The sequence below is a fragment of the Hipposideros armiger genome, unplaced genomic scaffold, assembly GCF_001890085.2.
Source record: "Hipposideros armiger isolate ML-2016 unplaced genomic scaffold, ASM189008v1 scaffold_84, whole genome shotgun sequence".
In the NCBI taxonomy this organism is placed as follows: Eukaryota; Metazoa; Chordata; class Mammalia; order Chiroptera; family Hipposideridae; genus Hipposideros; species Hipposideros armiger.
In genome coordinates, this window is record NW_017731434.1 from 3,281,415 (window position 1) to 3,302,276 (window position 20,862).

The 20,862-nt window shown below is 38.0% G+C and overlaps 1 protein-coding gene across 10 annotated transcripts in view; it reads right to left on the bottom strand.

The window, feature by feature from the left end:
- ZZZ3 (zinc finger ZZ-type containing 3) overlaps positions 1-20,862 on the bottom strand; it is a 101,662-nt gene that overhangs the window by 12,082 nt on the left and 68,718 nt on the right. For 8 of the 10 annotated variants that reach the window (XM_019644025.1, XM_019644028.1, XM_019644029.1 and 5 more), the window contains 3 exons: positions 3,623-3,761; positions 630-777; positions 428-543 (listed from right to left, as the gene is read on the bottom strand). In XM_019644025.1, the coding sequence (XP_019499570.1) occupies positions 428-543; positions 630-777; positions 3,623-3,761 (403 nt within the window). Of the gene's footprint in view, positions 1-427; positions 544-629; positions 778-3,622; positions 3,762-8,208; positions 8,643-20,862 lie in introns of those variants that run through there. The other 2 variants (XM_019644034.1, XM_019644030.1) reach the window with 2 other exon arrangements.

A 20,862-nucleotide genomic window follows, 5' to 3' on the forward strand; every position in this document is an offset into this window, starting at 1 on the left:
GGTCAGGACTCAAATCCTGGTTACATTCCACTACACACAAAAAGCTCTTGTTTTTAGAATAAATACTATCTGTCAGACACTATACTAGGCATGTTACAATGTATTATTCATTACTCATTTAATCCTTACAACAACTCTATAGTGTAGGTTAATATTAGTTTTATATAGAAGGAAACTGCATTTTATGTAGGAGGAAACTGCAGCTTGGAGACTTTAGTATAAATGACATATGGAGTTCCCACAGCTAGTAAGTGTTAGAGTTGGTATTCCAACCCAGGTTTCTCTTAACTTCAAAGTTCATGTCCTGGCTACCTTCAGTGAAAGACAACTTGAATTTTAAGACTTTTAAGAATTTTAAATCAGCAAAGTGTTAAAATATTTTATCTACAATTCAGATTTTCCTAATTCAGCATTTTATACTGCTTACTTGAGGACGACTGTTTGAACCTTCAGGACCATCACTCAAAGGCAACATAGAGTATGAAAAGGGCTCTCCATCCTTCTTAGGATCTGAAGGACTTTTTGGTCTAGCAGGTAAGCCTACTAAAAAGAAGACCATGTATAGGATTATTAAAGAAAGAGTTTGCCAGGTATTTTTCTACTTCAATTCTTATCATATAATTTCTTACCTTTATCAAAAACTAGCTTAACTCTCCTAGTATGTCTTTTACGATTTTTAAATTCTCTTTCAAAGTTCCCAAGGCTATTGGTATATTGGTCCCATACAATCTCGGGCAACTGAACAACTCTCTGTGGATATGGAAGCCCTACATCAGCCTGGAAAAAAAAAAAAGGAAGTGACAGTCTACATTTAATTCAAGAAATCATCAACTACAGCCAAATTTTTGGATGACTCCAAGTCTAAATAACCATCAACTGGGCATTTCTAGTCACTTTAAATCCAATACCCCATAAAGTTAAGATAATATAGTCTAAATAGTAAATGGTAAAGACAATAGCAAGTAAAGGAACAATCAATTGAACAAAACAGAAGCACTATTTTTAGATCTCCAAAGCTAAACTAAATACCGGAGGTGCCAAAAAAATGTATACAAGTGGACACTTTGGTCAGCGTTGCTCAAACAGTAGTTCGCTAAAATCAGAAGTGTCTGGACGCTGATGGTAACCACTCTGAGCACCTCTTATAATTGCAGAAGTCAAACGTGACTTGTATTCATCTTTTATTATTGGTATATATTGAGTATTACAATTTTAATACTTTTCTTAAAATGTGTATACATTTTTCTGGCACCCTCTGTAGGTATACTGTACTTTATCACTGACACTTTACACATAAGTAGCAAAGAAAGGTTTTTATGTCTAAGAACAGCACAGAAATGTTGACAGCAACAGATGAGACTTGACACAAAGAATTCATTTAAAATTTATGCCTATGTTCGTGACTTATCCATAAAACAATTAATTATTTTCACAATATATAACTTTTAACACATGTAAAAAAATTATGACATCTTGATAATCACAACTATACCTTTAATTTACTTGGACTTCAGTTACTTTTACCAACCACCTTCAGAGAAATCATTAGTTGTCATAATTATTAAAACTAGGTCATTGTGAATAGTGTCTTTTGATAGAGGTTTGGGTTACAAAGGTGAATGCATTTGTCAATACTCACAGAACATACAATTAGAATTAGTGAATAACTGTAGAATCTAGGGGCTACGTGTGTGTTAACTGTATAATACTTTCAACTTTTGTATGTATTTAACATTTCTCATAATAAAATGTTGAGTAAAAAAAAATCAGGTTATAAATTATGAAACTGGCAAGTAAAATCTACTTTGTGACACAGAAGTCATAATTTTTATTTTGCTTATACATATTACATTATCACCATTATTATCATAATAGTACATATAAATCTAAGGCTCAACTTTTGCAAAATTAGAGTGTCTTTTAAAGTAATGATGGTAATATCAAAGAGCTAACAAGCCATAAATGTTCCCTGCATTCTATATACTAATACATACCACAAGTTTCCTCAGTTTTAATGAGGAGTTTCTAGATGTCCACTAAAACAAACAGATCACATGTCAACAACTTATCTAACATGGTAAACCTAAAGAAAACAGGCAAATTAAGTATATGTGAGTAAACACAGAAAAAAGAAAGAATCAAATCTCCAAAGCAAATCCGGTAGAAAAATTTTTTCCCAAGGAACATAAGTCCTTCATGATTACTAAAGTATCTGAATTTAATGTACATCTGTATATTTTTGTAAAAAATTCTTAAGATGGTCAATATCATTTCTGTTTCTGAGATAAAAATGAAAGAAATTCAGTTTTAAATGAAACCTGGAAATGGAGAACCAGCAAATAACCAACTGCCCACAAATCTAGTAAATGTGCCTACCTGTATGTTTTTGCTCACCTGAGAACATGAATAAAATTAAGGTTAATAATTTTTTTATTAATATTTACTTTTCTAACACCATCTGTTTTAGTTAGATTCATTGTCAGTAACCATTGTAAGTACTGTATCTTCTTGCACCAGCAAACTGTTGAATAACAACCATGCAGAATCAATAAATACCTAAGTGGGCCCACTATAACATGGAGGATATATAGGGTTTTAGAAACTTTAAAAGTTTTAATAAATCAATATACAGATTCTACATCTATTATGATATTCAATGTTCTTAAAGCATGGAGAGAAAGGAATGTTTGCCAAGTAAATATTATACCTAGAAAAATTCAAATAATAAATTAATACACCTAATGAAATAGAGTCCCCAGAGCTGTTCCCTCAACACCTAGTAGACCATTTTTGTGATTCACTAAAAACTGGTAACTAATAACTACACTGAAGTTGTCATACTATACAGGTTAGGTTTTTGTTTTTTAAGGTGAAGAAGAGATTTCTTTTTCATAGTTTTTCAATTTTATTCTTCTAACACAATGCTGATTAATATTATGCCTCTCAAATTTATTGAACAATTAGTGGGTCCCTAATTCAAGGCACAAATGCACATTTAAATTATCTCCATATTTACATACCAAAAAAAGTCATTATAAAAACTTGAATCACTTTCAAATGGTTAACTGCTAAATAGGAAAGTTCTGTTTTAAGGAAAACAGAAAATTATATGGAATATTTACACTAAGATAAAGGATATTTCAAATTAAGTAGAATTTATACCTCCTCCTCATTGACTTGGCAACCATAACCTTAAAGACCTTTAAAATCTTGTTTTTATCACTACTCTTTTCTATCTCACTATGTTGAGTTACTCCAAAATGAAGCAGTTAATAAATCCTGAAGTATTTTTTCTTTTAGCTTCATTAATCCTGAAGTCAGGAAAGCAGAAAAGGAAAAACACTGTAAGACAACAGGAAAAGATGATAAAACTGGCTAGGAAACAGGACATGAAGGACATCAAGTTCCTGCACGAACAACCAAGAATCAATCTCCTAGCTATCTTCACTGAGGTGTATTTTACGTGTTTGGTGGGGGTAAACGAAGGCAGAATCTTGCCTTTGGAAGTATGGTTAGTTACAGAAGGGAAATAATTTAAACATTTTAAAAAGCATACGCCCATATTTAAAAAAAAAGTTATTACCAAATATATCTCAAATCTTTCAAAGTGTTCAATATATACCTTCTTCTGGAGTTTCTCCACAAATCCGATGGGATTTTTTAGCGCTTCTCTCTGGTGTCTGCCTAAACTTTCAAGGTCCTGGACTGCTTGAGAACGTTGAGCCTCGAGTACAGCAATCGTCTGTAACAGTCTCTGATAACTACAGAGACAAAGAAAAATACCTCACTACAACTTTCTAGTAACAACAATAAATAAAAACTGAGTTCAAGCCATGATCTATTATTAAGTCACACAGTCTTTTTAAAGTTACCTGAAAGAGTTTAGTAAAACATATTACTGGGAATAAATGAGTCTTCCTGAGTTACGAAGTACCTAGTCAGAAAATATCAGTTAGAGAAAGCAAAGCCTTATTGCCTCATTTTTTAATTCCTGAAGCTGAACAAGCATAGAAAATAAGCACCTTGACTTTCCAACAATCAAAGTCATCAAGAGACTGCTAAATAAATAAAATTTAAAACCATAAGAATTTATAGCACAAGGAGGAGTTATCAAATTCAGCCTCTCTATTGGAATAAGAAATTTGAGGTACATTTTCTTGCCCAGGAACCTGTCATATAATTCAATATGATCTTAGGTGTCATGATTCTCATTAGCTCTATTATGCCTTCATTCTAGAGGAAGTTTACTTTTCTGTCAAGTCTTAAGAATTGACATTTTTAAAGAAGATAGGCCTTAAAGATATTTTTTACTTTGCTGCCTACAACTGCTTGCAAAAGTCCATTTAGCACAGCTAACATATAATTTTACCCACAGAAATCTACTACCTGTCATTATCCTGAAACCTCACTATGGTACATGCATACTAAGTAATTTACCTCACACCACACCACCCTGTGATTCATATTGTCCTGCCTCTCTGACTAATGTCTAATTTCACATATCGCTACACATATGTAAACATGTTGACTCAAAAGCCCTGAATGCTCAAATACACTTTGCAAAAAGAATCAAGAACAAGACACACTCTAAGTTCACTTCAAAATAAGTGGCTATGTCCTTAAAGTACTAGTGGAGCATAATTTTTCTTTATGGCTTCAAAACAATTTCATTCTGTTTCCCAGTAGATTGCAAACTCCATAATGGCAAAAACACATCTGAAAAATTCATTCTTTTGTTTATCCAGTGTGCAGCATACTTCCCTGCATACAGATGTTCAATAAATATTTTTTGAATGAACAAATGAAAGGACGGATGTTCTGTGCAATCAAGTTATACGAATCTTTTAATGTCAGAAGTCAGCAAACTCAAAAGAAATTTCAAAGGTAAAACAATGCAATGTTGAGGTTCACATAGTATAATTGCCAACATTATCAGAACACTTTCTCAGCTCCCTGCCTAAATCATATCTTATTCTTGTTCTCAAGTCCCCTGTTAATTGATCTTTGATGGAATGTTTAATAACTAAGGTAAAAACTGCTAACACTGAAGGGTAAGCCTCCTCTCAAGCTAGAGATACAACATTTAAACATTCGAATGGAGTTGGAAAGCAAAGGCTATACCAAGTCACGCCTGGATAAATGACAGACGTTAAGTCTAAACTCGCTTTCACTAAGCCTGTTTGCTTTGAGGTGTACGGAGTATACAAACCCTGCCTGTGTGGTGGTTTGTACCAAGCAGGCTCACCCAGGCTCAATCTTAGGGTGACGACAGAGAGCTGAGTAACAGTACCTATCCTTTCTATAATACTTTTTTTTTTTTTTACTCAGCTTCCATATTTCACCTCCAGAATTCCTGCCCTATCAGCTGAATTACCGTATTTCCCCATGGATAAGATGCATCCCCTTTTCGAAAAAGTTGGGGTCTAAAAACTGAGTGCGTCTTATACAGTGGTTGTAGATTTTTTTTACTTGCATTTCCCGCTGAGGACGAGGCAATATATGAAGACAGTGATTCGTTATCAGACACAGATGAGGACAAGCTAATGGTTGGGAGTTTTCACAGTGATGAGCTGTATGAATTTTATGATGAATAAAACTTGAGTTTGGCTCAGATGGTTAAGAGCTCAATCAAGAGTACGAGCTCTGAGCAACAATGGTTTGAGTCCCAGCCCGAGCTGAGCTGCCGCTGAGCTGCCAACAGGCAGTAAGATGGCTCAGCTAAAATAAATAAATAAATAAAATTTAAAAAAATAAAAGTTAGGGCTGGCCGAGTGGCGCGATGGTTAAGAACTGGCTTGGGACGCCAGAGGGCCCCGGTTCAGATCCCACATATGAGGGCCAGTGACACTGCTCTTCACAGCTAAGATGCTGAACAACAGCTCAACCTGGAGCTGGGCGGCCTTGAGTCGCTGGCGACAGCGTAGGCTGCAGCCCCTGTGGCAGTGGGTTGCCATAAGCTACCGTGCGTGGCCAGCAGCCAGCGTGAGCGGCCAGCAGCCGCAGTGAGCGGCCGTCCAGAAGCCGGCGACTGATCTGCTTCACCTGGGAAGAGCGCAATGATGGTACTAACTTGGGCCAGTGAAACAACATCCTCCACAACTAGACTGAAGAACGAAAGGACAGCAACTTGTCTGTTCCCCTTACCCCAATTCCCCAGCACTGTTCCCATCCCCCAATTCCCCAATAAAACTCTTTAAAAAAAAACAACAAAAAAAACTTGAGTTCAATAACTTTATGTAATACATTTTTTTTTCAAATTTCGGGCCCCAAAATTATGGTGCGTCTTATACATGGGAGTGTCTTATACATGGGGAAATACAGTACTGAAGACTTGTCATAGCATCTCTATCTCTATAACTGACCCGTTTAAAACAAGAGTTGCACACTTCTGTATCATCAAGATAAAAATGACTGTGAGTAATAAACTTTCAGCAACTGCTAGAGGCACAGTAACCATTAGTAAGAATAGAGTTACAGAAAAAACAAGCAGAGGCTTGAAAAAAGTGCTAGTCAGTTAATGACACTGGGAAGAAAGGTCTCTAGCTGAAGCCAATAAATTTTAACAATTTTTATTGTACGTAAATTGTTCCACAATAATTCTCACTTTAATGAAATTCCAACAGAGATCACACAGAAAGTATAACTCTTCAACTCCTATTTTGCTTTTCTTTAATCAAGATTAAATGATTACCAGACTGAAAGGCCTAAGATAAATATTGAGAAAGACAAGTGAGAAGACAGTAATAAAATAGCGAATTCAAGTCTTTTGGCTTAGTTAATTTGAATTATTTCCTAGAGTACTCAGAGATTTTACTAGTAAGATTACCATATACATCCTTATACAAAAATGGAAGAAATCATAAAAAAACTAGGTTGGCATCTGAAAAAAACCCAGTATGACACATACAAATCTATTTTCAATCCCACCACCCACTTTACCTCTAAAGCAACCTATTGGAAGCTGATCCAGGTAAACTCATTTGTTCACCAACTCGATGATTATTTACAACAAGAACAAGGAGCTATCCTAAAAGCTTTAGCAATTATCAAGGCAAATCAGGCGCAGAGCTTATGTATTATAGGGAGCTACAATTACACCAGTGAGGAGAATAGAAATTGGATGGGAGTGAATGGGACAGGACTGGCCATGTTGTTGGGTGAGAGGGTCTACCATACTAGCCTGCCTACGTTTTGTATATTTGAAATTCTCCACAATGAATTAAAAAGATAACCCCAACTTTAGTCCAAATTAATGGGGGAACGTGACCAATGTACTCTTCCTGGGCTGGTCAGATCACACCTGGTACCGTATTCAGCTCTGCTTTCAGACAGACAGACAGGTTCATGAACCGATAAGACAGATAAAAAACTAGGTAATACGAAATTACAGTAGTGTGTAACACATTTACTGAATGTGTTACTATATTCCAGACATTGTATTTTAAGTGTAATAACTCAACCCTCACGATTTTATAAGGTACGAGTAAGGTACCATTATCCTTATCTTACAGATAAGGAAACCAAGGCACAAATTAAGTAACCTGCCAAAATCATACCAGCCACTTATTATGCAGATGTGATGTGAGAAATGGTTAAAGACTGAGAATATTTTGCCGAGAAACAGACACCTCCAACAGAAAATTATTTCAATCTTTGCTGAATATGCAGCTATGTGGAAAAGGAAATAGACTTGTTTTATAGGGTATAAAGGGTCAAACTAGGATCAAATTGTGACAATGGCATAATATGAAGAAAAAGCGTGTCTCAGTCAAAACCAATAAAAGGTGGCAAAATAGTATCCAATCACCACAGATGTTCATACAGAGATTTAAAGGAAATTCAAGCATGAAAAATCCCGAAACTCCTTAATTCCAATATAACATGCTACTTTCACTTCTGCTATTCATAGAACCAAGTAAGACAGAGTAAAATGATTTGTAAAAATGTATATACTTTACATGGATACAAGTATAGTTACAGCTTTCCCACAAGGAAAATTTTGTATTAAATCTACTAAAATTATTTGTTATCTGTTTCTAAAGCTGAATCCAACCTTATGCTAAGAATAAATAGTAAGCTTACCTGTGGCAAAGAATTGTTAATTTTATTTCAAGTCTTCAGCATAAAATAAGACTTTAGCTTATATATTATGAAATTATATTTGGCTACAATATAAATACTCTTCAAGTCTATATTTATTTTCACTACCTTTCATTATCCAAGTCTTCTTGAATTCTTTTATTCACTTCTGTGAATATAAAAAACATTTACATGAAAGAGTATATAGATAAAAATCCCGATGTCTGGAAGAAAATACCAAGGAATTAGTAATCTAGAAGTTTAATTTTATTGTCCAATGTCTAGGCACTATTATTACACACACTGTGAGGGAGAGGGAGGGAATGAGAAAAGGAAAGATTTTATTTTCAGCCAAACCAGAATCTGTTTCAAGGAATCAGCTTTCCATTTCTACTGTGAAAACAAGTCTTAAGGTTACATGGCATTTGTAATCTTAAAAAATTAATGAGTAAACATTTTTTTAAATCCAGGCTGAAGGACATTCTGTAAAAAAATTGGCCTGATTTTTCAGTCATTTAAGTAGTATCATTAAAGACGTAAAAAAAAAAAAAAGCTATTCTAGATCAGAAAACTGCAAACTATGGCTTGCCTATTTTATAAATAAAGTTTTATTGGAATTTGGAACATAGCCATTCATTTGTTTACATAGTGTCTGTGGCTGCTTTCTAGCTACAATGACAGAGTGGAGTAGTTGCAAAGTGGAGTTGAACCCCCAAACCTAAAATATTTACTATCTGGCCCTTTAAGAAAGAATCTGCTAGTCCCTGCTATAGATGAGAGGATACAGAGATGTGACAACCAAAAGTAATAGGTAATCTTGGATAAGATCCCACGGGGGGGGGGGGGGGGGCACACAAACATGAGGCATAGAGGGAAAACTGGAGATTGTGGATTATATCCTTTTATCGTATCAATGCCAAACTGCTGGGGTGTAATGAGATATTTAAGGTTTATAGGAGAATGTCCTTGTTTTTAGGAGATATATACTGAAGTATAAAGGTGATGACTACAACATACATTTAAATGGCTCAACAAGAAGAAAAGTTTTATAGTATGTGGGGTGGGGAGGAGGAAGAGGGAAAAGGAAGATAGGGAGAAAACAAGGGTCATAAAATGTTAAGTTGTTAACAGCTGATGAACATAGCTGAAGGGCATGCAGATACTCATCATACAATTCTTTTAACTTCTCTGAGATTTATAATTTTCCTAAATAAAAACTGAGTAATGAAGAAGTTTTTCATTATGCTCTGCTACTGGCAATGAGCAGCTTGATTATCCTATGAATACTGACCTTGATTAAATCCACTGAAAAAAACTGGAGGACATAAGGTGACGTAAGATAAATGCATTAGAGTTCAACTCCACTGTCAGAAGAAAAGGGAAATGGGTATAGAAAAACTTACAATCAGATGAGTTAAACAGTCTGTTTTCACATGTGTGCACAAATGCACACATGTATGCACTTGTGATAAGGAAATAAGAGACAGAAGAGCAAGATACATATTAGATTACATTCTCAACATGACAAAACTACGTAAAGTGAACTGGTTCTCAGTAATAACAATTAGACCACTTTACGCAATAACAAATTCCATCCTAACAACTCACCAGTGTAAAACAATGTGGTGGGGGGGGGGGAGGGGAGAAATGCCTCAATCTACTCTAATTAGGCCATCCTTTTAATCAAGTGTGATAATTCTCCTTTCTGCAAAAAACTAAGTTCATAGGTCTATACATGATTAAACAGAAATTATTTTTAGATGAGTAGCACACACATTTTAAAAAATTATCTATTTGGTGAAAGAGGAACTGTATAATTGAAAGTTTCTCTTCCTTCATGAAGGGTTTCAAACACTGAAACTACAGGACCAATAAATTCAGTAATTTTGTAAAGAGTTCTCAAATGATCTCTTCACTCACTCTCTATGAAAATGCAGAAGTCATCAGAGTGTGATTAAAACGCCTTTTATAATATTCTGTGTTAAGACAAAACCTAATACCTCAGCTTCTGATAATGTGTTTCTGGATATAAAGCTCAACCCTATACTGAAAATAACTAAAAATTATGAATTAAAAACAATTTAAAAATGTATTATTTATTTATTTTTTTAAAAAGATTTTTATTGGGGAATTGGGGGGAAGGGGAACAGACAAGTTGCTGTTCTTTCGTTCTTCAGTCTAGTTGTGGAGGACGTTGCTTCACTGGCCCAAGTTGGCACCATCATTGCGCTCTTCCTGGGTGAGGCAGATCAGCTGCTGGCTTCTGGACGGCCGCTCATGGCGGCTGCTGGCTACACACGGTAGCCCATGGCAACCCACTGCAGCAGGGGCTGCAGCCTATACCGTCGCCGGCGACTCATAGCAGCCCAGCTCCAGGTTGAGCTGTTGTTCAGCATCTTAGCTGTGGAGGGCAGTGTCACTGGCGCTCATATGTGGGATCCGAACCGGGGCCCTCTGGCATCCCAAGCCAGCTCTTAACCAACGTGCCACTCGGCCGGCCCTGTACTTTTTATTTTAACAGCATGAAAGCACCAGTTAGATACTAAGAATTTTTATTAACAGGCCAAAAGCTAAAAAAGAAGGCATAAATTGGGAGAGTCAAACAGCACAAAACTGCTTTGGCCTTGAGGGCAGATACTGAAACACCATAAGTTTGAGCTCAACTGTCTATTTCACTCGGCCAGGAAACAGAAGACAAAGCCACCAAGGTAGGTATCTAATAGGAGCCCGTCTATCAAGCTGCAACCCTACCCCTCACTTCCACCCCACAGAGGGGTTGCTTTGGAAATGAGGGGAAAATCAGATAAAAATTTCAACCATAAAAAGCTGTTATCACAAGACAGTCCTTGTACATATCTGCTGCCCCAAATCTTATTACTTAGGTGTCCTAAAGAACTGAAGCCATGACTATCTACAGTTTAAAGCAGTAGTACAAACTGGTAGAAACACCCCCACCCCCAACCAAGATACCCACAGAAGAAAATGCAACTTTTCTCTAGAGGAATACATCTTCATTGTAGGCCTCAAAGATAACCAATACATAACTTTCCATGGAAAGTGAACAGCTCACATTTAAAAATTACCAACCATATAAGAAAGCAAGACACAAAGAATAACAATAAAAGACAAGCTTAAAAAGAGGTACAGGGCATAGGAAACTACAAAAACTGAGTATGTAGCTTTGAAAATGAAGCAAATTCAAATTTTAAAAATATATTAAAACTAAAAGCTCAATGGGAACATTATTTCCACTTCCTGAAAAGGTAGACTATGCAAATTCTGAACAAACCCTTCACTGAAGACAAGCTGAAAAACAATATTTAAAAGCTCTTAAAGGCATCGATGAGCTAACAGAATCGAAGTATTACCAGGTCAAGATCCCCGAGAAGATGGAAACCACAAAGTTAAAACGTGTTTTGGGGCACTTTTGCCGAGGAGCAATGCACTGATATAGTAGAAGCAACTGAGAAGCTGAGCAGTGCTTCGGATACCTTAAAATGGTAGAAGGTGAAAGTCGGAGTCTAGCGCCTCCCAAGTGTAGAGGCTCAGGGAACCCAGCCTTTGGTCTGAAATCCTGAGGGGCTACGCCCTAGGAATACAGGTGAACAGAAAGCAAACAGCCCTCTCAGAGTGGACTAGAATATGTCCATGTGTAATTAACTATTAAGGCTGAAAATGCACATACCTCAAGACCCAGACATCCCGTAGGTAGGTATGGAATCTCAAGAAACTACTGAGCATACACAGCAACATATACTTACAGCAGCCCAAACCCAGAAACAACCCAAATGTCCATCTGAGGAGAATGGAACACTGGTATAGGTATACAATGAAATACTATACAGAAACGAAAATGCACAAATCTCTTTACATCACCCAGATGACTATATCAAAAACATAATGTATCACAAAAGAGTACAATGCAGTATTGTTCAAAACTAAACTAAACTTTGTTTAGGGATGTGTATACAGGTGGTAAAACCTTTTAAAACAGCAAAGAATGCTTTCTACAAAAGTCAGACAGTGGTTATCTCTGAGAAGAGGAAGGGGGAGTAAATGAGGAACTAGTCATAGGGGACTCCTGGAGTGCTGTCAATATTGTATTTCTTAATCTGGATTCTGGTTAAACCATTACAAGCTGTGTGATTTCATTATTACTCTGTATCTATATGTAAATATTTCATTATTGTTATATGCAAGAGATACGCACAATTTTTTTTTTAAGGGAAAGATTTCTAGGAAGAAAATGTTACAGAGATCACTTCAACATTTTTAGAATTTTCTCTAAGATTTACATAGGAGAGTTGGCTCGAGTCCCATCTCTATCAGCAGCTAACTATGGAGCCTTATTTAAGTCCTTAAACCTTACGTCTTAGATTCTTCAGCTACAAAATGAGAAGAATGGACCAGATAAGTGATTGCAAAAGCTTTTTTTCAAAGTGAAACATTCTAGCACTGTAAGATGCTTGTTCAACCTTGATCACTCATTATTATACATTCTTCCTGAATTAAAAATGGACTCACTTTATATTGTATATAGAAATACAACATTAAATCACTGTTTTCTTCATGCAGAATTATATCTAAGACCTGGTTTTATCAGATCTTCCCATTGTGAGAAGTATGCCATGTAACTACTCTCAGAGAGGAAGTTATTTAAAAAGATCTAAGGGATTAAGTTTCCCTTGCTTCATAATGTCTATTCACAATACATTAATGGCTTTTCTCTCACAGAGGTTACTTCCAAAAAGAAATTACCTGGAATATAATGGCTGTGGTTTATGAAGGGACTGGCTCTCCCTAGGTCATTGAATAGTATACTTCCTGAAAGCAGGAACTTTTAGGTACTCCTATCACTCTAGTTTTTAAAATGTCTTGTCTCATTTACTATATTGTGCAATCCTTGAAAGGAAAGCCATTTTTCTATTTCTTCAGTAATGTCCCATAGCATATAGTAAGGTTCAAGAGACATATAGATGAAAACAAACAAAAAACACAAAAGAAGATATGAGCTGAATAGTTGTTTAGATGGATGACTTTTCAGTGGTTAAACAACTGTATACAGAGCACTATTTTAGTGGCATGTGTGTTCTTGTGAGTCCTTTAGGTATACAATGGTACATCTAGCCTCTATCCATTCTAACACTTCAGACTTAGATGCACACGTAAGAGGCAAAGGTATACTTACCAAATTCATGGGTGACATAAAACTGAGAAGACTAACAAATACTGTAGATGAAAAAAAAAATCAGGATTTAAAAATAATAAGCAAGCTTTCAGCAGCTGTGAAGCTGGGAAGATCACAGCCAGGCCAAACATTGGATCTCATTGTCCTCCCAGTCCTTTGACCCTCCCCCGAAGGCCCTCAATAAAATGGTTTGATGCCCCTCCTCCAAAAAACTAACAAGCAAGGTAGAATACTGACATGATGAAATTTAAGCACATAAACAAGAGATCTAGAATTGAACTACAAAACCAGACAAATACAGGATGGCATGAACTTGCCTTAACAGGAACAAAAATTTGTAAGCCTCCCAGCTGATCCTAAGTTCAATTATGAAGTTAAAGTGTGAAGTCGCTGCTCAAAACTACATATTAGCTTGAACTTGTATGAATCCAGTCACTTACCAACCACACTCATTGTACATAGCACTGCATCAGCCATTCTGAAGGGCACAGTATAATCAACATGCAGCCCTACCCACAAGGTCATTACAATTTAGTTAAGAGGGTGTGCATGTGTATACTGGTAGTTGCTTATTTAAATATTGACAAGAAAGCTCATAAAATTCTTAAGTCAATTATTAAAATTTACAAGAATTATAATGATTAAGGTACTGTAAGAGAAAAACACATACAAGTTCTGACAATTAAGCTCGCGAACTCATCCTAGAAAAAGTGCTACATACCTCATTGCTGAATGTCACTATGGTCACCTTTGCAGTGCTCCCATTTTTGGGGAGCTATGCACAGATGCCAGCACCTAGTCCATCCTCCAAAGCAATTTTAGAACTCTTTTTCTGTAATGGCTATCAGAGCTGTCATCACATTACACTTGATGTCCTGAATGTCATCAAAATGTCTTCCTTTCAATATTTCCTTTATCTTCGGGTAAAGAAAGAAGTCATTGGGGGCCAGATCAGGTGAATAGGGAGGGTGTTCCAATACAATGATTTGTTTACTGGCTAAAAATTCTCTCACAGACAGTGCCGTGTGAGCTGCTGCATTGTCATGATACAAGAGCCATGAATTGGCGAAAAGTTCAGGTCGTTTTCATCTAACTTTTTCATGCTTCCAAATAGTAAACTTGGTTAACTATTTGTCCAGTTGGTACAAATACATAAGGAACAGTCCCTCTGATATAAAATAAAGGTTAGCAACATTGTTGCAACAAGTTCGCAAACTTAATTGTCCAACCTTGTATGTAAAGTTGGCTAACCCATGATAAATATATAAGCATGTTATAAACAAAGTGATCATACCTGGGACACCCAACCAATATTTCATATAAAAAATAAAAACAAGTTAAATTCTGAAAAACATGTAGTATTCCAATGGGATAGGCTAAAGGAGTTTAAGATCTATCAGGGAGCAGCCCCCGGCCCGCACCCACCCACCCACCTGGCTTTCAACGACGCAGAAGAAGGTAAAAGAGCAGCGGGCTGGTAGGTAAAGTGTTGAGGACAGGATACTGTAAACATCACTCACTCACATGAGTGTCACCAAGAGGTGAAACCAATTCAACGGCAAGTGAGGAACAGTTTCCTAACAACTCTGAAGGAGAACAGAGATTTTCCCTGTATTGCTTTCTATTCTGGCCTCTGCTGTAAGTGGACAGCATAATGCAATAAAAGCAATCAGACATTTTATATTTATCAAAAGGACTCTGAGTTCTCCACCGGAGTTGTCTGTAATTAAAAATACAGACAACCAAGATAGCACAATAGGTAAACGCTATGCTTACCTTCTCTCACTACCACATCAAAATTACAACTAATCTACAAAACAACCATTATTGAAAATCACCTAATGTCAAGCTGAACTAAAGCCTTTCAACTAAGGATGTTCAGAAGCCACTTCCAGACTGGTAGGAAGGTCAGAGACGCGGAACGGGCTGGTCCCACACCTGTGTGTGACCATTAAAGATTGGGAGGGCTATTTCGGCTGTTGGGGTTTCCCCAACCCATCCCCTAGAGGGGCGAGAGATCCCAACCCCACTCCAGCCCAGAGTTCCAGTGCTGGAGAGAAAAGTCCCCATAATTTTTTATTGTAAAATCCAGCAGAGATTGTGACTGAGTGAGACAGAGTGGCTGCACTCACAGGCGCTCCTCTTAAAGGGACCGCACACAGACTTACCCACCAACGGAAACACTCACTCTTGAGCTCCAGTGCTAGGGCAGCAGCTGGAAAGGCAGCAGGGACAAATGGTGAGGAACCGAGGTGTCTGGCTTGGAAGGGGGCTGGAGAAGCAGGTTTCTCCTGGACAGGGGAGCTGGCGGAAGCCTTTGTTTCTTCGTTGAGCCCTCTCCCTTCCCCACATGTGAACACAGGCAGCCACCATATCTTAGTCTCTGAGTCTCTGTGGTTCATTTGCCACGCCCTGGTCTTTTGAAACCTGGCCCCGCCCAATGTTCAGGCACACCTAGGCTGCTTTCAGTGGCTTTTTAGTGCAGGCAGCCTGCTTTGGCTCAAGCTGCAAACTTTCCTACACTCTTAAAGGTTGTTGGAACCCAGACAAGCAGCATCTGGCTTCAGCATGTCCTGTACCTCTGGCTGAGCAGCCCTAAGCCAGCACTAGTGGCAGCCGGCCTTGATTCGTGGCTTGGCCTCTCAAGGTGCTTCCAGGCCCAGCACTGGCAGCAGACATCTGTGATTTCTTTCTGCCTCCCGCTAGGTGGCCCCGGGTGGGGCACCAGCTGTGGCTAAAGTAGACCTACAGCAGATTCCCTCCAAGGTGGTCCTGGGGCTGGTTCCCCCCAGTGGCCAGCTTCAAAACGAGCTGGAGCATCATCTAGTCGTCTCCAAGGATGACACACACCAGGGGCAGATTGGGCAGACACCAGGGTCCTGCTGAGGCAGATTCTGCTCCGTAGGGTCAGCCCCTGCACAACTCTTCCACTGTAGTCAAGGCCAGTCCTCACAACCAGTGAGCCCAAGCATCAGTTCCTCACACTGATGTGCAATTATCAACCAAGGCTCAACTAAAAGAGGAGGGCACACACAACCCACACATGGGACACACCTGGAGGGTGTGGCTCAGGTGACCAGAAAGCCTGAGCCACTGAACCCTACCGAATAACTACTACATAAAGCCACTCTACTAAGACTGGAAGACATAGCAGCCCTACCTAATACATAGAAACAAACACAGGGAGGCAGCCAAAATGGGGAGACAAAGAAACATATCCCAAATGAAAGAACAGAACAAAGATCCAGAAAAAGAACTAAACAAAACGAAAACAAGCAATCTATGAGATGCAGAGTTCCAAACACTGGTTATAAGAATGCTCAATGAACTCAGGGAGGACTTTAACAGAGAGTTGAAAACCATTAAAAAAAAAAAGTCAGAAATAAAGGATACAATAACAGAAAAGAAGAATATATTACAGGGAATCAACAGATTAGACACAGCAGAGGATCCAACCAGTGATGCAGAGGATAAGGTAGCAGAAAACACCCAACCAGAAAAGCAAAAAGAAAAATGAATCCAAGAAACTGAGGAGAGTTTAAGGGGCCTCTGGGACAATATCACGTGTACTAACATTCACATTATAGGGATACCAGAAGGAGAAGAGAGAGAGAGCAAGAAATTGAAAACCTATTTGAAGAAATAATGATAAAAAACTTCCCTGTCTTGGTGAAGGAAATAGATATACAAGCCCAGGAAGTGCAGAGAGTCCAAACAAGATAAACCCAAAGAGGCCAACACCAAGACACATCATAATTAAAATGCCAAAGGTTAAATATAAAGAATCTTAAAAGCAACAAGAGAAAAGCAGTTAGTTACCTACAAGGGAGCCCCCATAAGACTGTCAGCTGATTTCTCAACAGAAACTTCGCAGGCAAGAAGGAAGAGGCAGGAAATATTCTAAGTGATGAAAAGCAACAACATACAACCAAGATTGCTCTACCCAGAAAGACTGTCATTTAGAATTGAAGGGCAGATAAGGAGCTTTCCAGACAAGAAAAAGCTGAAGGAGTTCATCACCACCAAACCAGTATTACAAGGAATCTTAGAGGAATTTCTTTAAGATGGGAGGGGGGTTAAGGATGGATGAAAGGGGAAGGGATTAAGAAGTATAAATTGGTTGTTATACAGTCATCGCGGGGATATAAGGTATAGCACAAGGAATATAGTCAATAATATAATAGCTAGGTATGGTGCCAGATAGGTACTAGATCTATCAGGGTGATAGATGGGAATGGGGTTGAGGGCAGAGTGAAAAAGGTGAAGGCATTAAGAAATACAAATTGGTAGTTAATACAGTATGGGGAATATAATCAACAATGCTGTAAAGATCACTTAGGGTGCCAGATGGGCAACGGACTTATCAGGGGGATCACGTCATACTGTGTATATGCCTGATCCACCACGCACTATACACCTGAAGCTGAAGTAGAATAATATTGAATGTCAACTATAACTAAATATATAGGTATATATAGTCATGGGTGTGGAGTACAACATAGAGAAGTTAGTCAATGGTATAGTAACAGCTATATAAGATGTCAGAAGGGTAGTAGCTTGGGGGGGGCGTTGGTTATCACTTTATGAGGGGTTTAAATGTCTAACTATTACGTTGCTTTGTACAACTGAAGCTAATAAAAAAAATAAGTTAAAAAAATACAGATAATAATAGTAAAGGCAAGGTGTGAATTTTGATCCAAGCATTAAAAGATGCTTTTACATAAGCAAAACAAAAATGAAAACAAAATAAAAAAAAGATATGCCAGGTAGAATAGTGCAAGTAAAAACACAAAGGCAGGTCAAGTGTGATATCAAAAGACTTCTATAGAAATATTTCTAGATATGTGTACATACACAGCTGCGACATACACGTACACAGCTGCGACAGCTAAATAAAAGCAACAACAGCCCCCAGTAGGAATGCCCACACAAAATACCCAACTATTGGTTTCTAACGCTCTTCTCAAAGCGAACAAGGGTTCCTTGGAGAGACAGCAGATTCTAGAACAGGGGCAGGAAATACACAAGATCAGCCTGTAGTATCTTGAAGTGAGAGAAAGTGTTTAAAAAAAAAACACAAAACAAACCCAAAAAACAATACCAAAACAACCACAACAAAAAGACACCACTTTGATGAGACACAGGAGCCAACAGAAAGGTTCCCAATGGCCAAAGCTAAAACAATTTGAGCAACAAAATAAAACAGTACTAAATTATAAACCAAGGCATAAAAATGTTTGAGTCCATACTGATATAAATGATTGAATGAAGAGAAAGAATGAAAAGAATGTCCCACGCAGAAGAATTCCAAATTTATATAGATAGTCTGCCCTCCAGGAGCGAGAACATAACTCCCCAGTCCTAAGTGTGGACTATGCATAGTGACTTCTTTCCAAAGAATACGGTGTGAAAGGGGGAGGAAAAAGAGTAACTTTACACTGGAGAAACCTGATGAAGGTTACCTCAGCCAAGTGATCAAGGGCAGCATCAACAGCAGTGAATCATATTAATAGAATATGTGATATTTTATGTGATAAACATGGCACTTTATCTGTTATCTTCCTTCCAAAAACCTGCAACCCCATTTTAATCATGAGGAAAACATTAGATAAATTCCAATAGAGAGAAATCTATAATACCTGACTAGTATCCCTCAAAACTGCCCATGTCATTAACAACAAGGAAATTCTGAACAAATGCCGCAGCCAAAGGAAGCATAAGGAGACAAAAAAACTAAATGCAACATAGTATCCTAGATGGAATTCCAGAAAAAAAATATATTAATTTAAAACTAAGGAACTCTAGGGGATTGCCAAGTGGCTCGTTGGTTAAGAGTTGGCTTAGGAGCGTGAGCTCTGAGCAGCAGGGCCCTGGTTCGGATCCCACATGGGCCAGTGATGCTGCACCCTCTACAGCTAAGATGGTAAACAAACAGCTCGACCTGGAGCTGGGCTGCCGTGAGTTGCCGGCAACAGCGTAGGCTGCAGTAGGCTGCCGTGAGCTACTGTGAGTGGCCGGCAGCCGGTGTGAGCTGCCGTAAGCTGCCCTCCAGTGGCCAGCAACCGATCTGCCTCACCCAGGAAGAGTGCAATGATAATACCAATATGGGCCAGTAAAGCAACATCCTCCATAACTAGACTGAAGAACAGGACAGCAACTTGTCTATTCCCCTTCCCTGATTCCCCAATAAAAATCTCTAAAAAATAAAACTAAGAACTCTAAATATTAAAGTGTGGACCTATATTTTATGCATAGTTAATATGTAACAGTTTATTAATTACAACATATTAATGTAGGCATTAACAGAGGAAACTGGGTGCAGAGTATATGGGAATTCTCTGGACTTTCTTAATTTTTCTGAAACCTACAGCTGTACTAAAAAATAAAGTCCATTTAATAAACTAGATTTACAGTTTGGAAACCCATCCTAGAAAAAGTGCTACATAGTGAAACTTGACTAACATACCCTCAGGACTGTTATACAAGAAGAAAGAAGAAAGAAGAAATAAAGAAGAAAGAAGAAAGAAGAGGAAGAGGAAGAAGGAGAAGAAGAAGAAAGGAAGGGGGAAGGAGGAAGGGGGAGGAAGAAGGAAGAATTTAAAAGTTCTGTAAGAAACCAAAAGTAGAAAATGCCTGATCTGAGAGTCAAAAATACATGGAACAAGTGGCAACTCTGCCACTAATTTTGAAATCTTGAACATGACTCATCTTTTCTAGTCTAGGTTTTCAGACCCATAAATTGAGAAAGATAAAAACAGTCTCTAAAACAATTATCATTACACCAATTGTGAGAATAATTCTCTTTATCTAGTAGGCCATAATAGTAAACAAAGAATTTTGCTTTACTTCTAATTTCAAAGAGAAAAAGAAAAGCCAGGTTAATTACATGAACAATTGATTAGCATACTAGCTCTGCCACTTCTACTCCTAGGAGTTGAATCCCACCACATTGAACTCTAGATCTATCCTAGTCATTCGTTAATTAAACGATCTATCAGCTACCACATCTTCATCCTAAAGTAGCAATGAAGTAAAGGTAAGGAGGATAAGTGGATGCACAAGTCAGGAGCACAGCGTAATGACAGGACAGAGTAACACAATAAGAGGAAGAGCCTAGGGTGTGCGCAGCTTGAAATTACAAACCCTCCATGATATTCATGTTTCTCTTTCAAATCAAAATAAAACTTCAGATTCTAACCACAGCCCAAGTTACAATCCACTTCTAATACTAGTGAACCACATGTGAAAAGCACATTCATTCTTCAGAGCAGCAATGATGAATGGGTGACAGGAATGAAGACTGCACAGCATGGCGGCAACGGCAGGCGCATCCAGGGCCATCACCGCCTCTACACTGGTGCAGCCCCAGTTGTTCCCTCTTCTTTTTCACATCTCTTTGCTTTCATAACTGATGATCAGCAGACCAAATAATGCAAGGAAACCTTCTTTCTATTTAACAAAAAAATAGCAATACCACCATCACAGTAAATGAGCTTGGGAGGGCCGGCCGAGTGGCGCGATGGTTAAGAACTCGCTTGGGATGCCAGAGGGCCCCGGTTCGGATCCCACATATGAGGGCCAGTGACACTGCCCTC